Below are 26,451 nucleotides of genomic sequence, written 5' to 3' on the forward strand. Positions count from 1 at the left end.
TCAAAATGGTTGGCTATTATAGTCTACCCCACTAGAAAAGGATTCCGTCCCTGGAATTAAAATTACCACGTTATTAAAAAGTTGCGGGTGAGAACGACGAATAACATCCTCACGCTCCCACAAAGCTTCTCGCTCGTCCTGTGAATTCCATTGCACTTTGACAAATGGAATTGCTCGAGACCATAGTTGCCTAACTTGTCGTTCTAAAATACGAATACCCTCATCTTCATAGGTGGCATCCGGTTTCACAACTAACTCACTAAGGTTTGCTTTTTGAGCTCGCTCCCCATCTCTTAAGTGTCTACGTAGCATAGAAACATGAAATACGTTGTGGACACAAGATAACTGCGGTGGTAACTCCAACTGGTATGCCACATTTCCAATCTTCTTAGTTATAGGAAAAGGTCCAATAAATCTAGGAGCCAATTTACCTTTCTTCTCAAACCTCATTACTCCTTTCACAGCAGACACCTTGAGTAATACCTCATCTCCGACTTCAAGAGGTAATGGTCGACGCTTCCTATCTGCATAAATTTTCTGTCTATTACCATATAATCGGACTAATTAAGATTTATCTATTACCATTTATGAGACCAGTTGTGGATTTCATGTCAATCATGAAATCAGAGTAATGAGATAATATAGTTATTGTTATTCTATGAGATCAAGCCGTGGATTCGATCATACAATCAGAACAATTGTTATCGCCATTCCATGGGACCAGTCGTGGATTCGACCATGGAATATGAGCAATTAGAAATAATTGACTTTGTGGCTCCATACTGTAGAGCAAGCTGTCTAGGAGCATTAATCATCCCGATATGAGCTTGTCGGTAAGTCATATCTTTTATATAGTCAGGGTAAACTCGTTGTTTGTTCCTGAAGACGTTATCGCTCTATACTAGCAGAGCAAGCTGTCTAGGAGCCGTCCATCACGTGATGCACTTGTGTCCAGTGATAAAATTTTTCTTATGAGCTTTCATGTAAATACAAAACTTTATCATATGTATGTGAGCTTTCACAATATTTTTTGAAATAAACCTTCGTTTTAAAGACAAATAACGACGATACGAAGGAAAAATAAAAAAATAAAAAAAAATTATATATGTATATGAAGCCGTGACATATATTGTGCATAATATGATGATATATTTTATTTTCATGAGTTTGTTTTCATCAAATAAAATCCTTGAGAGTTTATGTATGCTAGTTGCATCAATTGCTGCTTTTTCGAAAAACCAGAAACGTGGGTTTTGAGGAACCTTCGAAGATAGACAATATATTTATGATGAAATATTTTATTATTGTAAACTTCATAGGTCAGTTGTGTGAATGTTCACATTATGAAAATTGTGTCCGTGATTTTATGAAAAATCAGTTTTGAAATTAACAAAGTTTCGTTCGTTTTTTGTAGTTTTCGAAGAGACGAACGATTTTGAGGTGGTAACTCTAGTATTACTATCACCATTGTTAGTGGAAGTATAAAAGGTAAGAGTTAAGAGTTACCATCTTTTGCTTGTATTTCCTTGATTTATATCTGGAGGGCATACTGAAGTAGAATGTAGTGTGAACCTTTTCAGCTACTTAGCAAAGATGTCCAATTCCCAGGCTGACGACGCCTCGAGGGAAGAGATGTGCGTTGATGATGGTATCTCCAGAGATGAGACATGCATGGATGAAACTTCCGTTTGGGGAGACAAAGAAGAAATCCCTGGGATAAAGAATTTCCCAAACATAGATGATGCATTATTTGAAAAAGATATCCCAGGAGCTGAGCAACATTTGAAATCCCCAGTGTATCGTCTTTTGATAAATCCCAGAACTGTTACTTAGAAGAAGTTGGTGACTCTTAAGACAATGATTCGATTTTGTCTTGAACGAGGGGTCTTCGCATCATCAATCATAGAGTTTAAGCTTTCTCGACGACCTTTGGAGAAATTTGCCGGCTGGGCGAGGCATATGTTGGGTTTTCCTCATGTGAGGACTATGCTCGACCAAGCGCATGTGACGAGAGCTATTAAAGCTTCTGGAGAGTTGTTCATTTATCATGACGCAATTGGTATTGTGGCTATGTTTTATCGTTGGTGCATTCCTACTCACACTTTCATATGTAGATGGGAAGAGTTTACCATTACCTTGGAAGACGTGGCGGCTCTGATGCATCTCCCGATGACGGGCAATCTTCCTGGGGATCTTTAAGATGAGGAGACCGTCGTTTCTCATGTCTTGACAGTTGCAATGGAGAAAACGAATAAGGCTGGTAGTAAAGGATGCTATGCTTCCTGGTTGACACACTGGTGGCCCAAAGACGAGGTTTCTGATAAACCCATCGATGGTACGTTACCCATTGCTGCTTTCTTATGTTTATGGTTGTCCAGAGACGTTTTTGAAGACAGTGGAAACTTGTTGAAGCCTTTTGTGGTTCCCTTTGCTATTAAGATGGCTCAAGGTGAGCAACTTCCGATAGGTAGTTTATTCTTAGGCTCCTTGTATTACAACCTGGACTCCTTGACTATAGACTCCAGTATGTCGAACGGATCTATGAAGATTGAATGTTATGCCAACACGATGTTTCTTCAAGCTTTGATGTGGGAGCATTTTAAGAAATATGCACCTACTCCACGTAATGTTCTGCAAGGACCGAATATTGATGCGCTCCATACTTCCCATGAGAAAGATAATGCTAGGATCATGCGTTGGTCCACCAAGCAGCCTCGTTCTAAAATACGCTTTATTGATGTGTTGGATGAAGAATCTGAGTTCAATTTTCGCCCGTGGGTGTCAGTCCCTGATTATGTTTCTCAGCCGATGACTTTCAATACTGGAGAAGGCACGAGTTTGACGTCTTGTATGCATCTGAGTGATGGCGAAAGATCTTTCATGTTGATTTGCACTCCTGGTCATTTGATATCAGTCACGTTTGGAGAGCTTTCAGTGGAGGAGTACAATATTGATAGAGCAGCTCGACAAATGGGTATGGATCATTGTGTTCCAAACATACGGAGAAGGAAGCCATCAGTTGAGAAACTCAGGACTCATTTGGATCATACTCACGTGGAAGGGAATAGCTACTGGTTTCCTGGTTCTGATAGATTCGCCTATGTAACCCCAGGTTATGTAGAATTCTGGGACCAGCAACTTGGGCGTTTGTGTGGCTTTGTAAGATTTCCCAGACCTCCATTCAAGGATCTTCCTTCGGCTGAGATAATTTCCAGTCGACCAAGATTGAAGTATCTTTCTGGTGATAAACGAAAGTCGTCTCCAGGATGCTTTCAGGTATGTTTCTTCATATAATCTTCACGAAATTATAAGAACTGTATTCTGATTATATTACTGGATTTCACCACAGGACGGTCGTAATATACGACCTCGAATCGGTGTAGATTTATCAGAGACTGAGGAGGTTATTCATGGCGGAGAAGGCAGGCATAAAGGTTATAAGCTGTTACCTAATACCGTAAAGTCCCCAGTTGGTGCTTTGGTGAGTTTCCAATATTTCTCACTGTGACTTTCATTGCTATTAGCGTTAGAATCATGAAGCCAACATTGTTAATTTTGTTGCAGAATTTTACTCCATCAAGTCTTGAAGGTCTTCAATTTTCTGCTACTGAACAAGCAATTGCTGATTTGAGTGACGAGGAAACTGTAAGTATTGATTCACATGTTCAAATGTAGTGCTTCCTAGATGAAAATATTGATTGTAAAGGACGTGTACAGGAGGATGTCGTCATGGAGATGAAGAATTCTGGAACTCAATCATCCTCTGGGAAGGGGAATGGAGGTAATTCCCAAGATTCGGAACCGGATGGAAGTGATGTTCCTCTTGTCGTTGATGTGGACAATTCCAACCCCTTGGACACTTTGAAGACTCCTAAAGTAAGTATATATCCTGTATATTCTTCATATAAGTATAAAAATGCTGACTTGTGAATGAATGAATGAGAACCCATGTGAATATATGAAAACTTAGTCGAACTTCGTCGTCAGAAAATTCAGAACCCCACTTTTAGTAAAAACGCTGTAGAATCTTCGTCCGGAGTCGGATTTTGATGATCTGCATGTGCAAATTCAAGCCCGGAAAATTCTCAAGCTTTAAACAGAAGATTTTTAAGTTTTGAGCACATTCAGATCTTGAAAAAGGCGAAATAGTAAACTTCCAGGAGACTTCCAGAACTTTTCAGATTGCGGATCACTTAATATTTTGGCCACATCTACCCGCCCGTTCATTGGATTGTCATGAAATTTTGACATGTCATAGAGGACATCCATACGAAGAGAATGGAATATGAACCATCCTAGGATTCCTTGTAGATTGCTCCCAGTTCGTCTCCTAGTACAGGGCAGAGTTCAGTTTCTTCAGACGGACTCATCGTAAAAGGTGTTTTCATAACTTTCATGTTATTTGCTCATGCCTTGAATGTAGTATGATGAACCTTGATGATGTTGCCTTTATGGTATACTGTGTTTCATAATCCCCTTTGGATTCGTGACTCTAACCTCATGTAATCTTCGTATTAGGTGCTAAATACCGAAGGTGAGGATGCTGGAGCCAACGATGATAACCCTAACTATTCCGGAATTATTGATGAAGAGACAACCATCCCTGTATTTCAAGTCCATGAGAAGGTCTCTACTGCTGTTATGGAAACCTAGATGGTTGTTGCCTCAGTGATAGAAGAAACCGAGACAGCAGCGGAGAATACCGAAGGAACTGTTGCTTTAGTCGTGGGAGCCACTCCAGTGACCGAGAACCGTATAATAGTGTATGAATATCCAACTTCAGGGGTCTCTTTCGATCCTCCCTTTAACACTTCACTCCCGTATCATGAACTGGTCGGTGGATTCAGCATTCCCATTGGACATGCACGCTTGTATGAGACGATATGGAAGAAGTCCGGCCATATGATCGTTGACAGGAACCCTGGGCGTGCTTATGCTTTAATCATGCAAGTAGGCGTTATCTTGCGTGTCGTGAGTGATATGCATACGAGACCCAGGAATACCGTGACTCCAGATATACTCTTTGATTGGGAGTTTAACTTGGAGAATTCAGAAAGACTTGGCCTCAACGTGAAATGGCTTCGTAAGCAAATAAACATTATCAAGGATTCATGTGAGAAGAACATACCCTTTCCGAACGATGTTGTAAAGCAGAGGGAGGACAAGATTGCCAAGTTGACTGAGGAGTTGAACAAGGAGAGGGCGGCTTTGCAAATCTTGAAGGATGCTGATGAGCGAAAGCCTTTTCTTGCTGATCTCTTGAACTTCTGAATTTATGAGAGATTGAGGTTTATACTTGGGTTTTTGATATTTAGATGGTTTTGGATTGACTGATGGTTGAGGATTTTCTTGTAGATTTGATAGAGATTTTCTTTTACGAAATATGAACTGAATTTTGATAAATTGCTGAATTCAAATACTGATTGAAAGTATTGCAAATGTTTTGGAGGAATTGAAATACAAATGAAAGAAAATCCTAAATGTTAAATCCCAACATCATGAGTGCTTCAAACGCCCAATACCTTAAATGTCTGATAATTTCAGATAAACGCCTTGAGCCAATTTTCTTGAATTACTGGTAGGGTTCTGTCATCTGTGTTGGTCAATTTGTATCCTCCGGCCACGGATTCAGTGACCATGAATGGTCCTTCCCAATTGGAGTTCCTTGAAGAATGAAGACCGCGCTGAACTGCTTTGAGAACCAGGTCCCCTTCATGAAACTTGCTAGGCTTGGTCGATCGTGCCTTGAATATCTTCCGCTGATTCGGAATTCCATGTTTGATGGAATTCCTCGATTGTGGCCCGTATGAACACTCGCGCGAAAGGGAGTATCCAGCATAGTTTTGATCATGCTTATTCAAGTATTCAGCAATAAACCTCTCGATGGAGTGACCGATTTGAAGAAGTTTTGAACCCAACCATTGAGTGTAATACTGTTGAGGTGAAGTCACCCACTCGTAGCTTTTGATGACTGCTAAATTATTCATGGGGAGAAGTCCCTGGACCATAGTAGCGTATTTGAACATTGGTAATATTGGAGCAAGAGGAGGAATAAGACTTGCCTGAGCTCGAAACCTTCTGAAAAAGGTGTACATATTATCTCCAAGTTCTTGCGTAAGTCCCATCAGAGTTTTTACTTCTTCCAGATGCTCAAACGGTGGTGCGTCCTCTGCTTCGTCTTCCGACTCGGAATCCTTGTCGATGACAGGATGTGTTGAAGGCACCGTTGTCCTTTCAGCATGAATCCAAGTTCTCCCAAGGACCATGTCGTATCCAGGGTCTTCCCGGATTATGAAAAACTTGGCCTCAGTGCAGATCGATCTTTCTGTAATTTTGAGAGTGATGAAGCCGTATGCGTTTCTGGAGATTCCTTCATGGTCCCTGATTGCTATGGGAGCGTGGGAGTCTTCCCGTCGAGTAATACCAGCAGCTCTGAGAGTCTTCAAAGGGATGATGTTGACGGCGGTACCAACATCGATGAACGCCCTCTTGAACTCTTTTCCTTTAATGTGCACTGTGGTGAGCAGTCCCCAGTCATACATTTCTGTGTCGGTGGTTGAAGGTCCGGTGGCAGTCTCTTGGATCAGCGGACGTCTTCCGGACACGATGTGGTTCAGTGCATCAAACATGTCTTTCCTTTGATCTTTCGAAAGATACAACAGCTCGCAGACATGTTCGATCAGAGATTGGACCGTTTCCTTGACAAGAGGTTCGGAGATGGTAAAAGTTCTAACTGGGAGGGGGTTTTTGTGCACCCCTTCAGTCCTCAGGTTGAGCTCTCCTGATTCGACCTTTTCTTTGAATATGCGCTTCAAAATTTTGCAATCACTCGTTGGATGGATGACGTATCTATGGAAGCGACAATACCGAGAATTTTCCATGGCCTCTTCAGTTGGTTCCTTCTTGACATAAGGCAATTTGATTGCGCCGTCTTGAATCTAGGCATCGAGTAGTTCATTAACTTCTTTCAGTGAACAGGGAAAATCAGGTGCTTCTGGATCTTCCGTATGCTGAGGAGGGATTTTCGAATTTTCCTTCTTGTGTGTCTTTGAAGGGGTGGAGGAAGTCGGCTTGTGTTGTGGTTCTGCTTTTCGCTTACTCCCTTCCGCGACAGCATTTGTTGAAGGTTGCAGGTTATACTGCTTGTTGATCAGACGCCTGCTTCCTCGAGTGTCTTTTGAATCTTCAGTCTTTGTAGACTTTGCTCTTTCCAAAAGAGCGGGTGCAGTGGTTGCCGACCTCTTCGCAGCTTCGTGAAGTTCTGAGAAAGTCTGGAATCGAAGGTTTTCTAGCAAGGCCCTGTAGACCGGGAGCATGCCATTGATGCACAAGTACACCAGTTGTTGCTCTGTGACGTTTGGGTCATGAAAATCCAGGGCTTGGACTCTGAACCTTTTTACATAATCATTGGGATTTTCACTGACCCTCTGAAACATTCTTCCAAGGTCGGAGAGGGTGACTTGTTCTGACACGAAGAAGTATTTCCTGTAAAATGCGTTAACCATTTCTCCCCAATTGTTGATGGTCCCTGGTGTGATGTTGTTATACCAGGTGTATGATCTGCCTTTCAGAGATTTTGAGAATTCCTTGAGACGGACGACATGATTATGTTCATGTTTCCAAGGCTTCGAGAAAACGAGAGACATGTTCCCGAGCATTGCCAGTTCCATCATACAAGGTGAAAGTTGGAGAAACGTAACCTTTGGGGAGTGAAATCCTCTGCGTAGCGGCAGGATAAGGAGGTTGATGACGATGGTCATGCGATGTCTTGCATTTTCCATGGTTCTCCAAAAGGTGCTCCAGATCCTCGTGAGTGATGAAATTCGATGATCCCTTCGCTGATGAGTTGTCTGCAGCAGTTTTGTGGACTTCGTCGTCTTCTACTGTATGGATTGGAATTACTTCAGGACCGTCGTCTGAGGATTTCTACTTCTCCTTTCCCTTCTCTTGAGTCTTCTCTGACATCTTGTCAGTAAGAGTTTTGAGATAATTATACAGCTCCTTCTGTGTAACAGCCATGTCAGTCTGGTTCTTTGCAAGAGTCTCCTGCGCTTTGATAAGATCAACAATAGTAGGCGGTGTATCTCCTCTGACTTCTTCAGGGTGTCGTCCGGACAGTGGATGACCTTCGGCGTGAGGAGGAGTAGTGTCACCACCATCAGTGTTGGAGGTCGAAATTGTCTCCGGGATAACCGATTGTTGTTGTTGCTACTGCTAGCACGGTTTGTGTTAAGATTCATAACTGATCCTGACCTGAGATCAACCATCTTGTGAAATTGTGAGATTGCAACCGAGAGAATGATCTCCCACTGTGGTCGCCAATCTGTAGATGGGGAAAAACGATTTGCTGGTTTTTAAGGAATTGAGGAGATGAGCGTACGGAGGAGACTCCTCGAACCGAGCGAAATGTTAAACCTCACACAGATGCACCGTTGCAAAGGGGGTGCTTTAGATTCGAGAGATCAATATGTAGTACTCCGGCCTAAATCAAGACAATGACCGTTCCATAGTAAATTCGGTCACAAGAGAGGATGGGTTGATCTGCAGGAGGGAAGCTGAGAAATGTGTGGAATCAATGGTAATCAAAGATTGTGGGTGTGTGAATTATGAATATGATAAGCTCTGAATGATTGAAATTGCTCAATTGATGAGTTGATGATCTCGTGTTGTCAGTTTGACGTGAGATTGATGATACTGATGATGCTGATGATTCAATCATGATTCAGAGTATTGTTTATATTGCTGGAATTGTAGACACCATGATTCCATGAAGTGTGACAGTTGATGGAATCAAGGAGTGGGGAAGTGGAGATCGTGTTTGAAACCAGTTGCTTAACGTGTGGAGACTTGGTCGATTTTCCACCCACTACCTCGTGAATTCCTTCAACTGATTGCACGACTTGCTCACATTCTATCGTGTGTTTAAAAACATGTACCATAGACCGCCAGACCAAAAACCCTAAGAGAGATCCCCCAAGTGACACGATTGACGTCTCGTGGTTTGTTAGGCGATTGATGACTTTGTGGTTTGATTGGACGATGATTCCATGTAATCGTTGAGTTGAACATGATGTTCTGAAACTCATGAATTGAACATGTCATGAGACAGAGGTATAGTTCTTACGATGAAGTGAGCAAGTATTGATCATTCGATGGATCGTTGAATATTGATTGTTGAACCAATATTCCTTGGTTTGAGCAAATATTTATCATCTGAGCAAGTGTTTATCATGTGATGAATTGTTGAATATTTGATCGTCTGAGCATGTGTTGCTCATCTGATGGGTTATTGGCAGCGTACCAAAAATATTAATTAGAATACTGGTCGTTAAACCGAGCATAATTAATAAAATTAATGATCATGAGGTCGTCATAAAATTATTAAGGTTGGAATCTGGAATGATGATCCTTGGATTCAGAAACCCTAATTTGATCAATTGATGATCAATTCATGGTTCGTCAGAAGTTTAACCATGGAACGAAGAAGGGAGCGAATACATGGGATCGTGGTTCAACCATGTAGTGTCCATATGCTCATGTGAGCAAATACAAAGAACTCCTGAAGAGTTGACGATTTGTTGATGAAAGAATGATTAAATGCTGGTTTAATCATTTATTCGAAAATGCTCGTCTGAGCCTTAGGTGAGAAAACCTAATTAATTATGACGAGGCGAGGGACCGACCATGGAGTCATGAAATCGTCCCTGGGTTGACCCGTGACCGCCTGATGATCACTTCATTAAAATCCAAAGTGTTTGGGAGAGTTTTGGACCTAATACGAGCAATTGTGCAAATTAGGTCAAAACTGTGAAAATTGATGGGACCGGCTTCCGTGAGCCAAAGAGCCAATCTTGGTCGGTAAAGATAGCGTGCTCGTGTCCCCAAGGCGTTCGCGTCTCAATCCTGAGAATTTTGATATTTTCTGATGTGCAATTGAGAATCCATTTGTGAAAATATGCCAAAATTAGGGTTTCGACGAAACTGAGGAAAAACACAATGAGATGATGAAAAATAATTATAAAATAAGGAATGAGGAGGCGTGGGACCGCCGTGGTCAAGGCATGGTCGTCCGGTCGTGACCACGGTCCCGTGGTGCCTTTTCCTTAATTTTATAATATTTTGATGATTTTATGAAAAATTCATGAATTTTGAGAAATTTGATGAATTTTGGGAGTTTCCATGAATTGAAGGAGTTTTCATGAGTTCAAGGAACCAAAAGATATTAAAATAATAAAACAAGGGCGTGTGGGACCGTAGATGGCATGACTGGCCGGCCAGGGCCCGGTCCCACAAGTTTCCCTAATTTTATAATGAATTTATGAAAAATTCATGAATTTTGAGAAATTTGATGAATTTAGGGAGTTTCCATGAACTGAAGGAGTTTTCATGAGTTCAGGGAAGCAAAAAATATTAAAATAATAAAAACAAGGGCGTGTGGGACCGTGGAGACATGGCCGGCCGGCTTGGGCCCGGTCCTACGAGTTTCCATGATTTTTTTAATATTTTTTAGGTATTTTTGATGATTTGAGGGAATTTTTCCTAATTTGAGAGAAATACCATGAAATCAAGGAATTTGATGAATTCAAGGAAAACTAATAATAAAACAAATGGGCGTGTGGGACCGGATAGGGCATGGCCGGACGGCCAAGGCCCGGTCCCACAAGTTTTCATAATTTATTTTATTATTATTTGATGATTTATGCAAAAATACCATGAAATCAAGGAGTTTTTTCATGAAATTAGAGAAATAATAATAATAAAATAATAAGGAACCGTGGGTGTGGGGCCGGTTGGGACCAAGGCATGGCCGGTTGGCCAATGGTCACGCCCCACACTCCTTTCCTTAATTTTATATTATTTTTTATGGAGTTATGGAAGTACCATGAAACCGAGGAGTTTCCTCGAGACGAAGGAAATTTGGTAAAATGAGAGAATTTTCATCAAATCATGAAAAATAATAAAAATGCATTAAAATATAAAAACTGGCGTGGGATTGACCACGACACGGTCGGTTGGTCGTGTGTCCGTGCTCCCAGCACCCTGGTCAATATTTTAATTATTTATTATTTTCTTCTCTATTTTGCATAGGTTCATCGTTTCGTTGTATTTTTGAAATACTCGTTCGTGCGGTGATTGTTAGTGTATCATCGTTGAATACACTTTTACCATTTGAATCGGGGCTTACTTAGAGGTAGCTCAGATGCCCGGTTGTTGATTATTTATTACCAATTGTGGAATTCGATGGAGAATAATTCACAAAACTGAGAAATAAGATGTTTATTATTAATTCATTGGATCAGCTGAGGATTCGACTACGAATTCAGAATAATAAAGTGAGCATTACCATTCCATGGGATCGTAGATTCGACCATAGAATCGGAGTAATTAAGATTTATCTATTACCATTTACGAGACCAGTTGTGGACTCGATCATGAAATCGGAGTAATGAGAATATAGTTATTGCTATTCTATGAGATCAAGTCGTGGATTCGATCATAGAATCAGAACAATTGTTATCGCCATTCCATGGGACCAGTCGTGGATTCGACCATGGAATAAGAGCGATTGTAATTAGGAATAATTAACTTTGTGGCTCTATACTAGCAGAGCAAGCTGTCTAGGAGCGTTAATCATCCCGATATGAGCTTGTCGGTAAATCATATCTTTTATATAGTCAGGGTAAACTCGTTGTTTGTTCCTTAAGACGTTATCGCTCTATACTAGCAAAGCAAGTTGTCTAGGAGCCGTCCATCACGTGATGCTATATAGAAATAATCACTGAAAGTATTCAGTATTCATGAGATATGCCGTTGTCCAGTCGTGAGACTTCATATCTACATGTACTCTGAGAGAAAGTACTCCATGTTGAGAATTCGATGAGAGACTCGTGTCTCGATACTCACGTCCGATTGCTGAACCAGAGTTTCGTATGATTATGAGCTTACGAATTTAGCCTTTGTCGAAAATCCACCATCTAAAATCACATAAAAGGATTTCTTAACCGTAACTTACCTTAAAAGATGCTATCAGTAGAAATTAGTCTCAAATTAAAATTCTAATTCAATCAAAACCCTATAACTCTACAAGATTATTAAGTCAAGTTAAACACCCCTAAATTTGTCCTAATACAGAAACAAAGTGAACTTGCCTCAATACCAAGCAACTGTAGCCAATCTTCCCAAGAAGCAATCACTTCACTGAAACGAATCCTAAATACAAAAGGAATCACCACAAAATTACATGGTTATAAGAGAACAATAATAAGAAATCTAGATACGGACAATCCAAATAAAACCCTTACCACAGTAGACACAATGAACCCTTGTTTTCTCCAAATCCTTATTAGGTCTGCTATACAATACAGCCGCCTAATTCTTATCGTTCCCTTTCTACGAGTTATGATTTTTATATTCTTTGAATCCGTCTTCCACGATTAGGGAGTTAAAGAACAGGTCAAAACCTAATCAGTTTCTTAAGAGATAACTATATAAATCCTTTAATTCTATAAGGGCCGTCTTACCATCCTAAAACTATATATCTACAGCTAAATCAAAATGGTTGGCTATTATAGTCTACCCCACTAGAAAAGGATTCCGTCCCCGGAATTAAAATTACCACGTTATTAAAAAGTTGCGGGTGAGAATGACGAATAACATCCTCACGCTCCCACGAAGCTTCTCGCTCGTCCTGTGAATTCCATTGCACTTTGACAAATGGAATTGCTCGAGACCGTAGTTGCCTAACTTTTCGTTCTAAAATACGAATACCCTCATCTTCATAGGATGCATCCGGTTTCACAACCAACTCACTAAGGTCTGCTTTTTGAGCTCGCTCCCCATCTCTTAAGTGTCTACGTAGCATAGAAACATGAAATACGTTGTGGACACAAGATAACTGTGGTGGTAACTCCAACTGGTATGCCACATTTCCAATCTTCTTAGTTATAGGAAAAGGTCCAATAAATCTAGGAGCCAATTTACCTTTCTTCCCAAACCTCATTACTCCTTTCATAGCAGACACCTTGAGTAATACCTCATCTCCTACTTCAAGAGGTAATGGTCGACGCTTCCTATCTGCATAAATTTTCTGTCTACTCTGAGCTTTACGAAGACAATCCTTAACCACTAAGATCTTCTCCGTAGTGAGATGAACCAAATCAGGCCCCAAAAATCTTTATTCACCCACTTCTACCCCACACGCTGGTAGTAACGATCCTCAAGCTCGTCACTGCTATTAGACCGGTCAAGAGACGAATTAACCGCTAATGACTCGATTAGTTTATGTAGATTTTAATTAATATAAATTAATATAACAACGATTTAGATACGAAACTAGTATCATTGAATAAGTCTCGAAAAGTTAGGCATAATGGACTACTCGAACGTGTCATTCGGATACCGGACGAATAAGATATCATCGCATAAGTACGAAGGGAAAATACATTAGACCAATCTGGGATGCCCTTATAAATCGAGTGGGTGTGTCAGTGAAATTCCTTGGTCTTATCCCCTCAAACTAGATCGAACAAAACCCATTCTTTCTCTTTTCCTTCTCTCTATTTTTCTTCTTCTTCTCTATTATGTTTCTCCTTCTTTCTGTCGATCTCATTTCAGAAGAACTGAGTTATTCTTGTGTGAGATGTTCATAGAAAATTAGGTAGCTTGATGAATCAAAGAAGACGAAGTTAGAACTGGTGTTGTTCAATCGTAAGGGGAAGAAGAAGGTGATGTTAATCTTGAATTGAAGTTAAGGTTTCTGAAGTTAGGGTTCGTGTAGAACTGATGATGATTTAGTGTTGCTGATGGATGAAGAAAAGAAGGGTTTTCGTCAAATCGATGAAGTGAAACTGTTTTGATGTGGAATCGAAAGAAAAAGTTAAATTAGGGTTTCGTTGAATTAAATTAGTTTTGTGTGCAATTGTTCGTTAATTGGTTGTTTTATTGGATGGTTTTTGTGTTAATTTGTTGGATGAGGTAGAATTTTAGTAGAATTATGGTTTAGGTGATGAGTTGATGAATTAGGGTTTATGTTCTGTTCTTCCCCAATTTGGTTAGGGTTCATGAAGTGATTGAATACTTACAGAAACTGGAAGGAAGATGAATTGATGATTTAGAGTTAGGGTTTTGGTTTGTGTTTTGGAATTGAGAAGTTACAGTTGGGATTAAGTTACAGGAGATGAAGATAACCACAAGTACTGGATAGTGAAGTTTAGATTATATTGGAACTACAAGGGATTCTGAAGTTACAGATGTGCAGGGGTTGGTAGAGTTTGAGTAGTGTTGAACTGGTGGAGGAAGAGAGGAGCTGGAAGTGGTGAACTGTGAAAGTTGCAGGTGGATATTGTGGCATGAATTGAAGGTTAGATGTATGAATTAGGAGATGTATGATCAGGTACGGGTTTTGCAAGTCATTGAATAAGATTATGTGAATCTGCAATTAAGTGATTTTGTTCTCAACTGATAATGAAAAAAAGTTGTAGATGAATGAGATACATGTGGAGGCGATGATTGTATTGATGCTGAACCTGGTTGTAATGAACTGAGAAATAAAATGATATTGGTTGGATAATTTTTTGGAGGTTGTTGCTTTAGATGCAGGTGGAGTTGTAAATTGTAATGGAGGTGGTTCAAGTTAAGGTTTAGTAGTGTTGGTGCAGTTGAGTTGTTGTGGATTAAATGAATTGAAGCTGTCGGTCATCAATATGCAGAATTGTAATTGCTGGAGGAGCCCTAACTGGTGGTGTATGAACTGTGCAAGTTAGGCGGAAAAAGGAATGGGGTTAAGTTGCTGGTGGTTTGGGAAGGTCAATTTCAGTGGCAGGAATGGTTACGGGGAGTTATATTGGGTTATAATGAACTGAGCGAGAGAATGGTATTGGTGTTATAATTCAAGATGAGTCTGATGATGGAATGATATCCCAAGTGAACTGATAGTAGTGATGTTGTTGGATTGGATAGTTTGGTCGTGTATTGGAACTAGAGTTAGAAATAGTGATTATAGTGATTGAACTGAATCAAGGAAGAAATGTTTTAGTTATGTATGTAATCAAGACAGTAGTTAGAATTGGTGTGAGATAGAACTAAGAGTGTGTCTTCTGTTAGAGTTGGTCTTTGTGCATTTATATTTATGGTAATGATTTTATGAACTTCTGTTTCTTGACACTTGGGCATATTAGTCATCCCAGTCAGTTTAGCTGACTCAATTTGTTAACCTAACTTAGTGTATCTGACTGAGTTTAATCAGTCTAACCTTGAGTTGACTCAGAGACCTTACTGTAGTTGCAGGAAATCCTACACTGCACCCCTCATAAGATTTCATTAACATTCAACTCATTTTTGGATTAACAATCTTAATTTATTGATGAATCTTTGAACAATCTTACAAGAAAAGATAAAGGAATCAAGAATAACCACTGCTCTAGATTTTCTCTCTCCTATTTACTTGCTTCTCACTCGGAAAAGATCTCTCCCCTTTTCTTTACAACCGAACGGCTATTTATAGGAAATTACATAGTGGATGACAGCTAATCTGTCCTTTATTTTCAGATATGGTTTACGACATTCTCGCAACCTTACAAATACTAATCTCGCAAACTTCCTTATTTTCTCAGGATCATCACACTTTTCTCATGATTTGGCTGATGTCGTTTATTATGTCGTTTCTGAAGTTGTTCTGCGACACTGTCGTGTTGTATTGTTAATAATTTCGCTGAGACATCATTGTTGCGAGATTCTGATCCTACATCTTGCCTCTTCTCATATCTTCTCTGCGAAGTAGATAACGATGTGAGAAATGCCGCAGCTATCCATCACTTCATATTCTGCATTTATCACACGTATCTTTTCTCCTATCTGTTTCTTGACACGTCTTCTGTAACCGCTGCTTTTCAACCGCTCACGTCTTTTCGCATTAATTGTGTTTATCTTCTCGAAAATCTCCTCTATATATACTCTTCTTACTCTCCTTTTTTTTCTTTTTTATTCTCTTTTTCATCTTCTCTGCAACTTCATCATTTTCTCTGTAAATTCCTCTGCTGTAATTTTTCTTCTATCTTCCTTCTTCAATCTTCTTAATTCTTCGTCCATTCGCATATTGTTCCCTCTGTAGATCTTTACTGTTCGTAATTTTCTTATTTTTTATTTTTACGAATTAATCTTCCTGCTGGTGTATTCCATGGATTCATCGAGGTTAGTTTTCTTTTTTCTTTCTTATGGGTTTTGCTGAAATTGATCTTGCTTACTGAAATTGATCTTGCTTACTGAAATTGATCTTGCTTACTGCCTTATTTGATGTTGTTTATGTGATTCCCATACTGTTGTTATTTCAGCAAAAACGCCTCTAACACCAAATTTACGGTTCAGAACCCTAATATTTCCAAATCGCAGCATAAGGTTATTGTAAACAAAAGAAAGTCTGCGGATCATAATGTAGTAAGAAACATTATTCTTTTTTAATAACAATATTGTTGCCTCTGTTTCTTATCTGGATTGTTATTCGCAGGGTGATAAGGATGCCAACAAACCTCTCAAGAAATCTCGCCACCTCAAAACCGTTGAAACCTTTGTTCCCTTTCACTTACTTATCCCTTCAAAATCTCCTGCGACATCTTCGCAAATTAAACCATTATCTCCAATTCACGAAAAGGTTGCCTCAGATTTCATCCCTTCAACTGACCTTTCAATGATTGAAACCCCCCTTATTAATCCTTCTGTGAATGAAACTTCTTCTCCTCCTATTGATAATGTTTCCCAATCTTCTATCATTGCCAGTTCTCTACCTGAGACTCTTCCTTTAAATATTGCTTTCAAAGTTTTGTCTGAGGTTCTGGATGATAAGAAGGCTCTCATTGATCCTGTCAAGTCTGGTGTTTGCGAAACTCTGAGTAAGTATTTTGGCTCTGACAGAGTTGCTTCTCAAACAGCTTTGGAAAAAGAGGTTGAAACCTTGAATAAGAATCTCCAAATGATGACTTTAGAGTGTAATGCTCTTCGTCTCGAAAATCAAAAGCTCCATAATGTTTTGCTAGATCGCGACAATCTTCGCAAGAAGAATGATGAACTGAGAGGTATGATTTCCTTATCTGTGTCTTCAATTTGCCTTTTTAATGATTTTATCCTTTCCATATTTAATTGTCCTTGAAATCCCTTTTTCGCATGTTAAGCCTTAAACCAGAAACGAATAATGGAGAGATATCAATTTGAATCTGTTGTTGAAGAAGCCCGTGTTGATAAAGAGATTTTGACGGATCAATATAACCAATTAGATAACCTTTATTCATATTCTGTTAATCATATAAATAATCTTACCAATGAAAATACCCAATTAGTTCAGAGGCAAAATTTATTAAGTAATGAAATATCTCGCCTCTCTTATTCTTTAACTAAAGCTAATCTAGGGATAAAAACTTTACCAGATGAGAATAAAACGTTATCTCAAGAGAAGCGAACTTGTTTAAACAAGATGGCGATATCTTCGCAACAACTTAGCATCCTTCATAAAGTATGTGATGACCAAGAACAATCTCTTCGCTCTTTGAGAAATGAACTTAAAGAAGTAACAGAGTCATCTATCGCTGAAATAGATACACTCATTCAAGGTAGAATAACTTTCAGTGTAAAGGCGAACCAACTTAAAGAACAATATTCCAAATTAGAAGAATTTATTCTTCACTTGCGAAGAAAAATGCATTTCTTATTTCTAAAGAGAAAAATCTTCATTCTCGACTTAAAGGTTTAGTTGGAGATAAATTTGATGATGCGATGGACCGTTGGGAGAATAGTTGTTTGACCTTGATTCAACACCTTATTTAGCAAAAGGAAGGTAGTCATAATAGTTTGACTGCCTTAACTATCTTTTCTTTGTCATACCCTTTTGAGTTCTTCATCTTACTGAAATTTTGTATTCTACTTTTCGCAGAGTCTGAGAAAATATTCATTCCTCCATTTCTGTTTTGGGAGCTAAATATGCCAAAATTCGCAAAGAAAATGCACTACTCGTTTCTGTCCTTACTGGTTCTCGCAACCGAGCAGAAAGAAGACTTGATTATCTTGCTTACTTTAAGGATATTCAAGATAGGAATCATCAGAGAGCACTTATTCGTCAAGTTCATCTCCGGGCTGAAGTTCTTGTGAATGATATTTTATTATCCAAATCTCTTCCTCCTACATCAATTGAACCTTTGGAAGTAGATGATGATGAAATTCCTCGTCCTGCGGACAGTGATTATGATTATGAAAGTGGTGGAGAGAATAATCTTTTGGAAGATGAAGAAGAGATCTCTTCTAAGGAAGCAACTGCTGGTGCTAATCAAGATGGAAGCGGAAAAGAAATCCCTTCTAAAGAAGTAATTGCTGGCGATAATCAAGATGGCGGCGAAAAAGAAGTCCCTCTCAAAGAAATTATTATTGGTGAAGATCAGAATCGAAATGAAGAAAAGGCTGGCGATAATGAGAACATTGGCGAAGAGTTTCTTATCTAGTTCTATCTTCTTGAACAGTTTCATCTTTATTATTTCTTGCGAATAATATTCTTCAACCAACTTTGGAATTAATTTTCTCTTTTAATATTTTGCTGGCGAGAAAGATAATGCCTCTTGTTTACTGATTCCCATACTTGCCTCTCATTATCTTTCTTGCGAGAAATGATCTGTTATGAATACTTATAAATATTTTGTTTTGTCGTGTGGTCTTATTTTTCCTTCCTAATTAAAGGTCTTATTATGCCACCTCTTGTTATTGCGACAAAATCGCAGGACGTCCTTGCATTTTCATGCAAAAACCCATTGACCTTGCCTTAACCTTTTCTTTTGTATTATTGCCTCTTCAGGATTGTTGCGACAATATGACAGGCCTAAATATTCTTGCGAAAATAAAGCCCCATGACATTGTTGTTGTGCGGCGAAATCGCAGGACGTCTTCGCACTTTCATACGAAAACCCATTGATCTCGTGTTAGATTTCTCTTTAGTATTATTGCCTCTTCAGGATTGTCGCACAAATATGACAAGCCTTAATACCCTTGTGAGTAAAAAGCCTCATGACATTTGCGTTTTAAGACACTTATCATCTCCCTAATGGAGGGTGCCGCTCTTATCTCCCCCTGGTTGCCCCTTCAAGGAGGCGTACCTCTACCATACAAGGTTGGCTCCTCCCACCCGGTCTTAACAACAACTAGTTGTTTTCGCAGCCTCTTATCCCTTTTACCTATAGGGTTTATGGTTACGAGACTGCACCCTAAGTGGGGTTTTCTTCGGGCCGAGTGCAGTATAAGCCAAGACTTCTCAAGAATGGAAAGGTACGCTCCAGACGCCCCTGGCACTCTTGACTCAACCGTATACCTCGACGCCTTGGTCAGATGCTGCACTCCTTGGGAGAGTCCTTATTACCATAGTCGCCCAACCTAAGTCATATGCTTAAGTTGAGAATCCAAGGTGCCTCTCCCGAATGGGCTTTATTGACCCCAAATCTCCATGACTCAGGTTCCGGGGGCGGTGTAGCCTTTCCCTGAGCCATGCAACAGGTACCCCCTTATATGACGTACTTTAGGTCTTACATTTGCCTCTTGCGAAATTTTATTCACGGACTAGGGTGTACGCTATAAAGGTTCTCCCTTTCTATTTTGTCATTGTTCTATGATTATCTCTGCGAAAGTTTCGCATATCATGATCTTGTTTTGATATGAATAATCTCGCAACTATTCTTTCATTGAATGTTTATTCGTAATCGTTTTGTTGCGTCATACGGAATTTCTCAAAGCTTCTTATGGATAATATCTCTTTAAGTACAATCTGTTCCATGGTATGTCAAGTCTATGACCAATATCTCTACCTTCTGGATCCATTAATTTATAAGCTCTTGTCCCAACTATTTCCTTAATGATGTAAGGTCCATCCCATTTTTTCGCTAACTTTCCACCATTTTCTCGCTGATATATTGGTGTCTCTCGCAGAACTAAATCTCCTGGTTGAAATTCGCGTACTTTGACACGTTTATTATATTCTCTGGCTAATCTTCGCTGATAATTCTCCATATGCTATAAGTCTCTTTCTCTTTTTTATTCTAACTCATCAAGTTTGCTTAAGATCAAACCCGCACTAAGATTTTTCTCCCAATCTTCTCTCTTTGTCGTCGGAATAACAACTTCTATTGGTTACACCGCTTCAACTCTGTATGTTAAACAAAAAGGTGACATTCCAGTAGCTTCTCTCCTAGTTGTGTTATAAGACCATACTGCATTATGTACTTGTTCGCACCATGCTCTATGATGTCCTTCTAATTTTTTCTTTAATATATCTGCAATCGTTTTGTTTGTTGCCTCTGCCTGTCCATTAGCTTGTGGATACATAGGAGTAGACTTTCCACATTTTATCTTAAATGCATTAAGTAACATTTCTATGTTCTGTCCTTAAAACTGTTTCCCATTATCAGATACCAACTGCGCGGGAATTCCGAATCTGCAAATGATATTTTCGAATATGAATGTAAAGATATCTTTGTCGCGAATATGTTGTACTGCCTTTACTTCTGTCCATTTTGTGAAATAATCTGTTGCGACTATTAAGTATCTTCTTTTTCCAGATCCTGGTAAAAATGGCCCCACAATATCTAAGCCCCACTTTCCCAAAGGCCATACACTGGTTGAAGATGACAATGGTGCTCCAGGTGCATGTATTTTCTTTCCGTGCCGCTGACAATCTTCGCAACGTCTTGATACTTGTTTTGCATCTTTGTGCATGTATGGCCAGTAATACCCTTGCATTTTTGCTATATGTGCCAAAGATCTTCCCCCGCTATGATTGCCAGCATCCCCACTATGTAACATTTTTAGCACATTTTCTCCTTCTTCTCGTGTCAAACATCTGAGTGATGGTCCATTAAAGGATTTTCGGTATAGCAGCCCATCTCTTAATTCATAATTTGTTGCGCGACTTTTTAACTTGTGTGCTTCCAATATGTTTCTTGGTGTTTCTCCTTTCGCCAAATATGCACGAAACTCTGTTCTCCAATCTGCGATATTGTTCGTTTGTTCTTCTTCTCCACCTTCCATCATCATTACGTTCACTTCTTCTTATTTATTTATTGATTGATGGTGACAGAAGTGTCTGTATTTTTATGCATCTCGCAGTTGGATCTGTCATCATGCTTGAGATGAAAGCAAAAGCGTCTGCGAGTCTGTTATCCTTCCTTGAAATGTGCCTCCATTTTATCTTTGGGATTTTCGCTGACAATTCTTCAACGAGCTTCTTGTATTTTTTCAAGGATGGTTCATTTGTAGTGTACTCTCCCTTTATTTGGTGAATAACTAGCTTCGAATCACTAGTGATCCTGGCATTTTCTAGTTTCATTTCTATTGCGAACTTTAAGGCATGTATGACAACTTCATATTTCGTTTCGTTATTAGTGGATGCAAATTCCAATCTGAATGAAAAAGCCATCTTCGCTCCTTCTGGCGAGATTAAAACAATTCCAACCCCATTGCCTTCCCCATTTGATGATCCATCTACCAATATCTCCCATCTATTTGGTTATGTTAATAAGTCTTTTGGATCTCCATGTTCTTCTTCTATATCCATCATTTCCTTCACCGCTTCATCATCTTCTAAAGGAAATTCTGCTAAGAAATCTGCGACAACTTGTGATTTTGGTGAAGATAATATTTCATATTTGATTTCGAAATGTCCTACTTGTGCATTCCGCCTCTCCACCCTACCTGATCTTTTTGAATTCTTCATCACTGATTCAATTGGTACTTTTGTTAGCACCCTTATTTTGTGTGCTTGAAAATATATGCGAAGTTTAAATGCGGCGTATACTAATGCTAAAATTATCTTCTCAATCTTTGAATAATTCCTCTCTGCAGCATTAAATGTTTTGCTGATGTAATAAATGGGCTTTTCCACTCCTGCATCCGTTCGCAATAACACAGCGCTTAAAGCATGTGATGTTGTCGCAAGATAGATCAATAGTTCTTCTCTTGGTTCTGCCTTTTGTAAAATAGATGTATTCATGAGGTGTTCTTTGATCCCTTGAAAAGCTTTTTCACATTCATAAGTCCATTTGAATTTCGCACCCTTCTTGAGTATATTAAAAAAATGTTTACATTTGTCGGATGATCGTGAAATGAATCTTCATAGCGAAGCTAAAAGTCCGTTCAATTTTTGTACATTATTTATCGTTTCCGGTGTTGGCATGTCACGAACTGCTTGTACCTTTTATGGATCAAATTGTATTCCTTCTTTTGATACAATGTAGCCTAAGAATTTTCCCGATGCAACCCTAAAAATGCATTTTTCAGGGTTCAGTTTAATGTTATGATGCCGCATCTGTTCAAAAATCTCCCTCAAATCTTGTACATGATCTTTGGCTTCTTTACTATTCACCAACATGTCATCCACGTACACCTCTAATGTTTTGTGTATCCATTTCGCGAACACCTTCTCTACCATTCTTTGATACGTTGCTCCTGCATTTCGCAAACCAAACAGCATTTTTGTATAACAGTATAAACCTCTTGGAGCGAAAAAAGCAGTATGCTCTTGATCTTCTTCAGCGAGAGGGATTTGGTTTTAACCTTTGTACCCATCTAAAGAAGATACTCTATCATTTCCCGCTGCTGATTCAACCATTTGAGGAATATCCGGCAATGGAAAACTATCTTTAGGGCAAGCCTTGTTTAAATCAGTGAAATCTATGCAAATTCTTATCCCTTTATTCTTCTTTGGAACAACAACCATGTTTTCTATCCACTCTGGGTATTTAGCTTCTCTTATAATTCCCGCCTCAAGCATTTTCTGTAATTCTTCTTTTATTTGAGGATGGTAGGTCGTTGCGATTTTTCTTATTCGCTGTTTAAATGGTCTTACATTCTTGTTAATCTCCAACTTATGACATGCAATTGACGGATCTATTCCAGGTATCTCATCCATGCTTCCCGCAAAAATATCTTTATATTCCCGCAAAAGATTGACAGTTCTTTCTTCCTCTTCTGCGTCCATCTTGGTTCCAATCCTCAGTATTAGGGGTTCTTCCATAGTCCCGACATTTACTTCTTTTGTTGGTTCTGCCGCAGTGTAACTGGCCTTGGCTTCTCCCATTGGTGTTGGCTCTTTTATCATCTTCGCAGGTCTATCTCCTTCCTCCGAAATTTCGTTGGGTATTCCTTTACCTTATTTTTCTCTAATCATGTACACTCTAAATTCTTCCTCTTTCTTTGCCTCCTTTGCTATTTTTCTGCGAAATTGTCGCTTTTTTGCTCGTCCTTCATAATGCTTTACTTCAATTTGATAACATAATTCCGCATTGTCAATATCTCCTCTAATTTCACCTACTCCATTTGGCATGGGGAACCTGATGCATTGATGCAACGTTGATGCTACAACTTTAATTGCGTGTATTCATGGTCTCCCCAACAACATGTTATATGGTGATTCCATATCCACTACACATAGTGTTACTTGTGTTTCGATCTCTCCTAGTGGAATTCACACCACTATTTCTCCTTTAGGTTTTGTTGTGGATTTTCCAAAGCCATGAACAAGATATGTTGAACAAGACATTTCTTCATCTTTGAATCCCATTCCTTTGAACGCATGATAGAATATTATATCCACTGAACTTCCCGTATCGACTAAAGTTCTGTTTAATATCCATTCTTCCATGGATTTTGTTGTTGTCCCCTTCTTTTTTCGTGTAATAGGTACTGTAATAACCAATGGAGATGTGTGGCTCAAATTTTCTTTTGGTATTTCTGCTTCCATGAATATGATTTTTTGCTTTTCCCAATCTTTCAAGGGTGATATTTTTCTACCGCCATAACCTTCCTTCCTTCAAAATCTCGTTTATGTATCCTTCCTTTGATGTTTTCATGGAATTCATTAACCATTGTTTTTCTTATCATATTAAACTCCAATCTTTTGTCATCTTCATTGACTCTAATCATTTTTCTTTTAACTGGTTCACTGATTTGTTTAATCACTTTCTTGATTTGAACAATCTCAACAACAATCTTCAATTTTCAATCTTCAGTCCCTGTTTCTAGCGTCATTATGTAGTTGCAGGAAATCCTACACTACACCCCTCATAAGATTTCATAAACATTCAACTCATTTTTGGATTAACAATCTTAATTTTATTGATGAATCTTTGAACAATCTTACAAGAAAAGATAAAGGAATCAAGAATAATCACTGCTCTAGATTTTCTCTCTCATATTTACTTGCTTCTCACTCAGAAAAGATCTCTCCCCTTTCCTTTACAACCGAACGACTATTTATAGGAAATTACATAGTGGATGACAGCTAATATGTCCTTTATTTTCAGATATGGTTTGCGACGTTCTCGCAACCTTACAAATACTAATCTCGCAAACTTCCTTATTTTCGCAGGATCGTCACACTTTTCTCATGATTTAGCTGATGTCGTTTATTATGTCGTTTCTGAAGTTGTTCTGCGACACTGACGTGTTGTGTTGTTAATAATTTCGCTGAGACATCATTGCTGCGAGATTCTGATCCTACACTTACCTTGACCAGGACTTGACTCAGTAGACCAGACTTGACCTTTTGACTTGGACTGTTGACCTGACCTTGGACGTTGACTATTAGTTGACCATTTTGACCGTCAGTGACCGTTAGTTGATTTTGGTGAACTAGACCTTAGTTTAATGGGATGGCTTAGTATACTTGGGCCTTTGGCTAGAATTCTTAATTAAAGTTTTTGGACCACTTATGGTCTGAATTGACCTTTGGTTCCTTCTATAAAGTTGTAGAAACTCATTAGAACTATCTAATGGACTATAAAATCAATTTAATTAAATTAGTAAACCTTTGTTATGCTAAAGGTAGATAATGAAAAGGTGTAGAACATGGGATTAGAACCATTAGATAGTTCACTTAGCTTATAACTAGATAATTATATGAGATTATGATATGAGCCTTTCGGCTAATTCTTAGTGTGCTTATGTGATTAACAATTAGTCTTTATTTAACAACGATCAATTCAAAGGATGAACCAGTGGATTGAGAATCTTGAGGTAGGCGAGGCTTGTCTTCAGAACATGTGGGAACTCTTGTAACTCTCTTGTAATCATTAAGTTACTTTAAATGGAGAGCATGATGTGTCTTATTAATTTTGAGCATGTTCGAATGTAGCTGTTTGTTCTTATGCAATACATGTTTGAGTGCAATTGATTCTGTATGTTGCGTATATGCATTGTCTAGCCTCCTCGCGAGGATTGTCTGTGTTCTCCACGAATTCTCGCTAAGCGTTTATAGGTGGGGAAGTTCACACACTCGTACATAGGTGAAGATTGGTACCCAATATTACTATAGGTCAAAGCAACCTATAGATTACATAGACCCTAGAAGTTGTCTGGAGGCAGCTGTGGGTTGATATTACTATTTTATACCTATTTTACTATAGGGGGAATGACTCTCTGCCTTGAGGGTACCTGCGGGACACATCAGGGTATCACTGGGTAGCGGAGAATAATAATCCCCCAATTATCGAATATATGTGGGGAGATTGGTCGTTTGCATATTATGCTTGATTGTTCAGTATTAGCAGTATGACTAGGTTACTATGATCTCAACTCAGGAAGAAATTCTGGGTTCCTGATAGGATGGGACCTATTGGGAACCTGCTGTGCGGGGTCGAGTCATAGTAATCAAACTTTCTTATATATTCTAGACTTAGATGGTGGTATACGAATTTATGAGGAGTACGCATTCCATGAAAACATCATATGGTACCTGGATTCATGCTATCATTTGAGACTGGAGTTATTCTAGCATCTTCTCCTTCATTAAATGAGACGAGGTTAGGATGACATATATTTAGGTTGTTGTATTTCATCTCCTTCATTAACTCTCTATGTCTGACCATCAGTCTGAGGATGAAATGAAGTACTAAAATCCAAATATGAACCCAAAGCTTGTTGAAAGCTTCTCCAAAATTTGGAAGTGAATTGCGCACCCCTATCAGAAACAATTGAGACTGGCTTTCCATGCAATACCACAATCTTCTCTACATAGAGCTTTCATAATCTATCTACGTTCCAGGTAGTATGCACTGGTAAGAAGTGTGCCGACTTAGTCAACCTTTCCACTATTACCCAAATAGAGTCATGTCCTCTCTTTGATCTCGGTACTCCAACTATAAAATCCATGGAAATATTTTCCCATTTTCATTCTAGTACTGGGAGTGGTTGTAATTCTCCAGCTGGCTTTTGGTGCTCAATCTTAACTTGTTGACATGTTCGGCATTTAGAAACATATTCTGCAATATCTCGCTTCATACTTTTCCACCAAAAATGTCTACGCAAATCCTTATACATTTTTGTAGCTCCAGGATGGATAGTGGAGCGACTACGATGAGCTCCATCTAATACCTCACGTCTCAACTGGACATCCAAGGGTACACATAACCGACCTCGTAGTCGAAGCCCACCATCCAT

The 26,451-nt window shown here is 39.1% G+C and overlaps 1 protein-coding gene across 1 annotated transcript; it reads right to left on the reverse strand.

Annotated features, from left to right (window-relative positions):
• LOC113360171 lies at positions 1-26,451 on the reverse strand. Its single transcript, XM_026603709.1, has 3 exons — positions 26,194-26,451; positions 12,617-13,132; positions 1-537 (listed from the first exon to the last, which is right to left on the reverse strand). The coding sequence occupies exons 1-3, from the start codon at positions 26,449-26,451 to the stop codon at positions 1-3; spliced, it is 1,311 nt and encodes a 436-aa protein (XP_026459494.1).

Source organism: Papaver somniferum, chromosome 3, assembly GCF_003573695.1.
Source record: "Papaver somniferum cultivar HN1 chromosome 3, ASM357369v1, whole genome shotgun sequence".
Taxonomy (NCBI): Eukaryota; Viridiplantae; Streptophyta; class Magnoliopsida; order Ranunculales; family Papaveraceae; genus Papaver; species Papaver somniferum.

What these genes read in the sequence shown, in the direction of transcription:
- LOC113360171 (XM_026603709.1), bottom strand. Translation starts at nt 26,451, where the DNA reads ATGGATGGTGGGCTTCGACTACGAGGTCGGTTATGTGTACCCTTGGAT. An exon ending in GAGAATTACAACCACTCCCA is followed by an intron (nt 13,133 to 26,193) that starts GTACTAGAATGA and finishes ACTACGGAGAAG; the next exon opens with ATCTTAGTGGTTAAGGATTG. An exon ending in CGCAACTTTTTAATAACGTG is followed by an intron (nt 538 to 12,616) that starts GTAATTTTAATT and finishes GGTAATAGACAG; the next exon opens with AAAATTTATGCAGATAGGAA.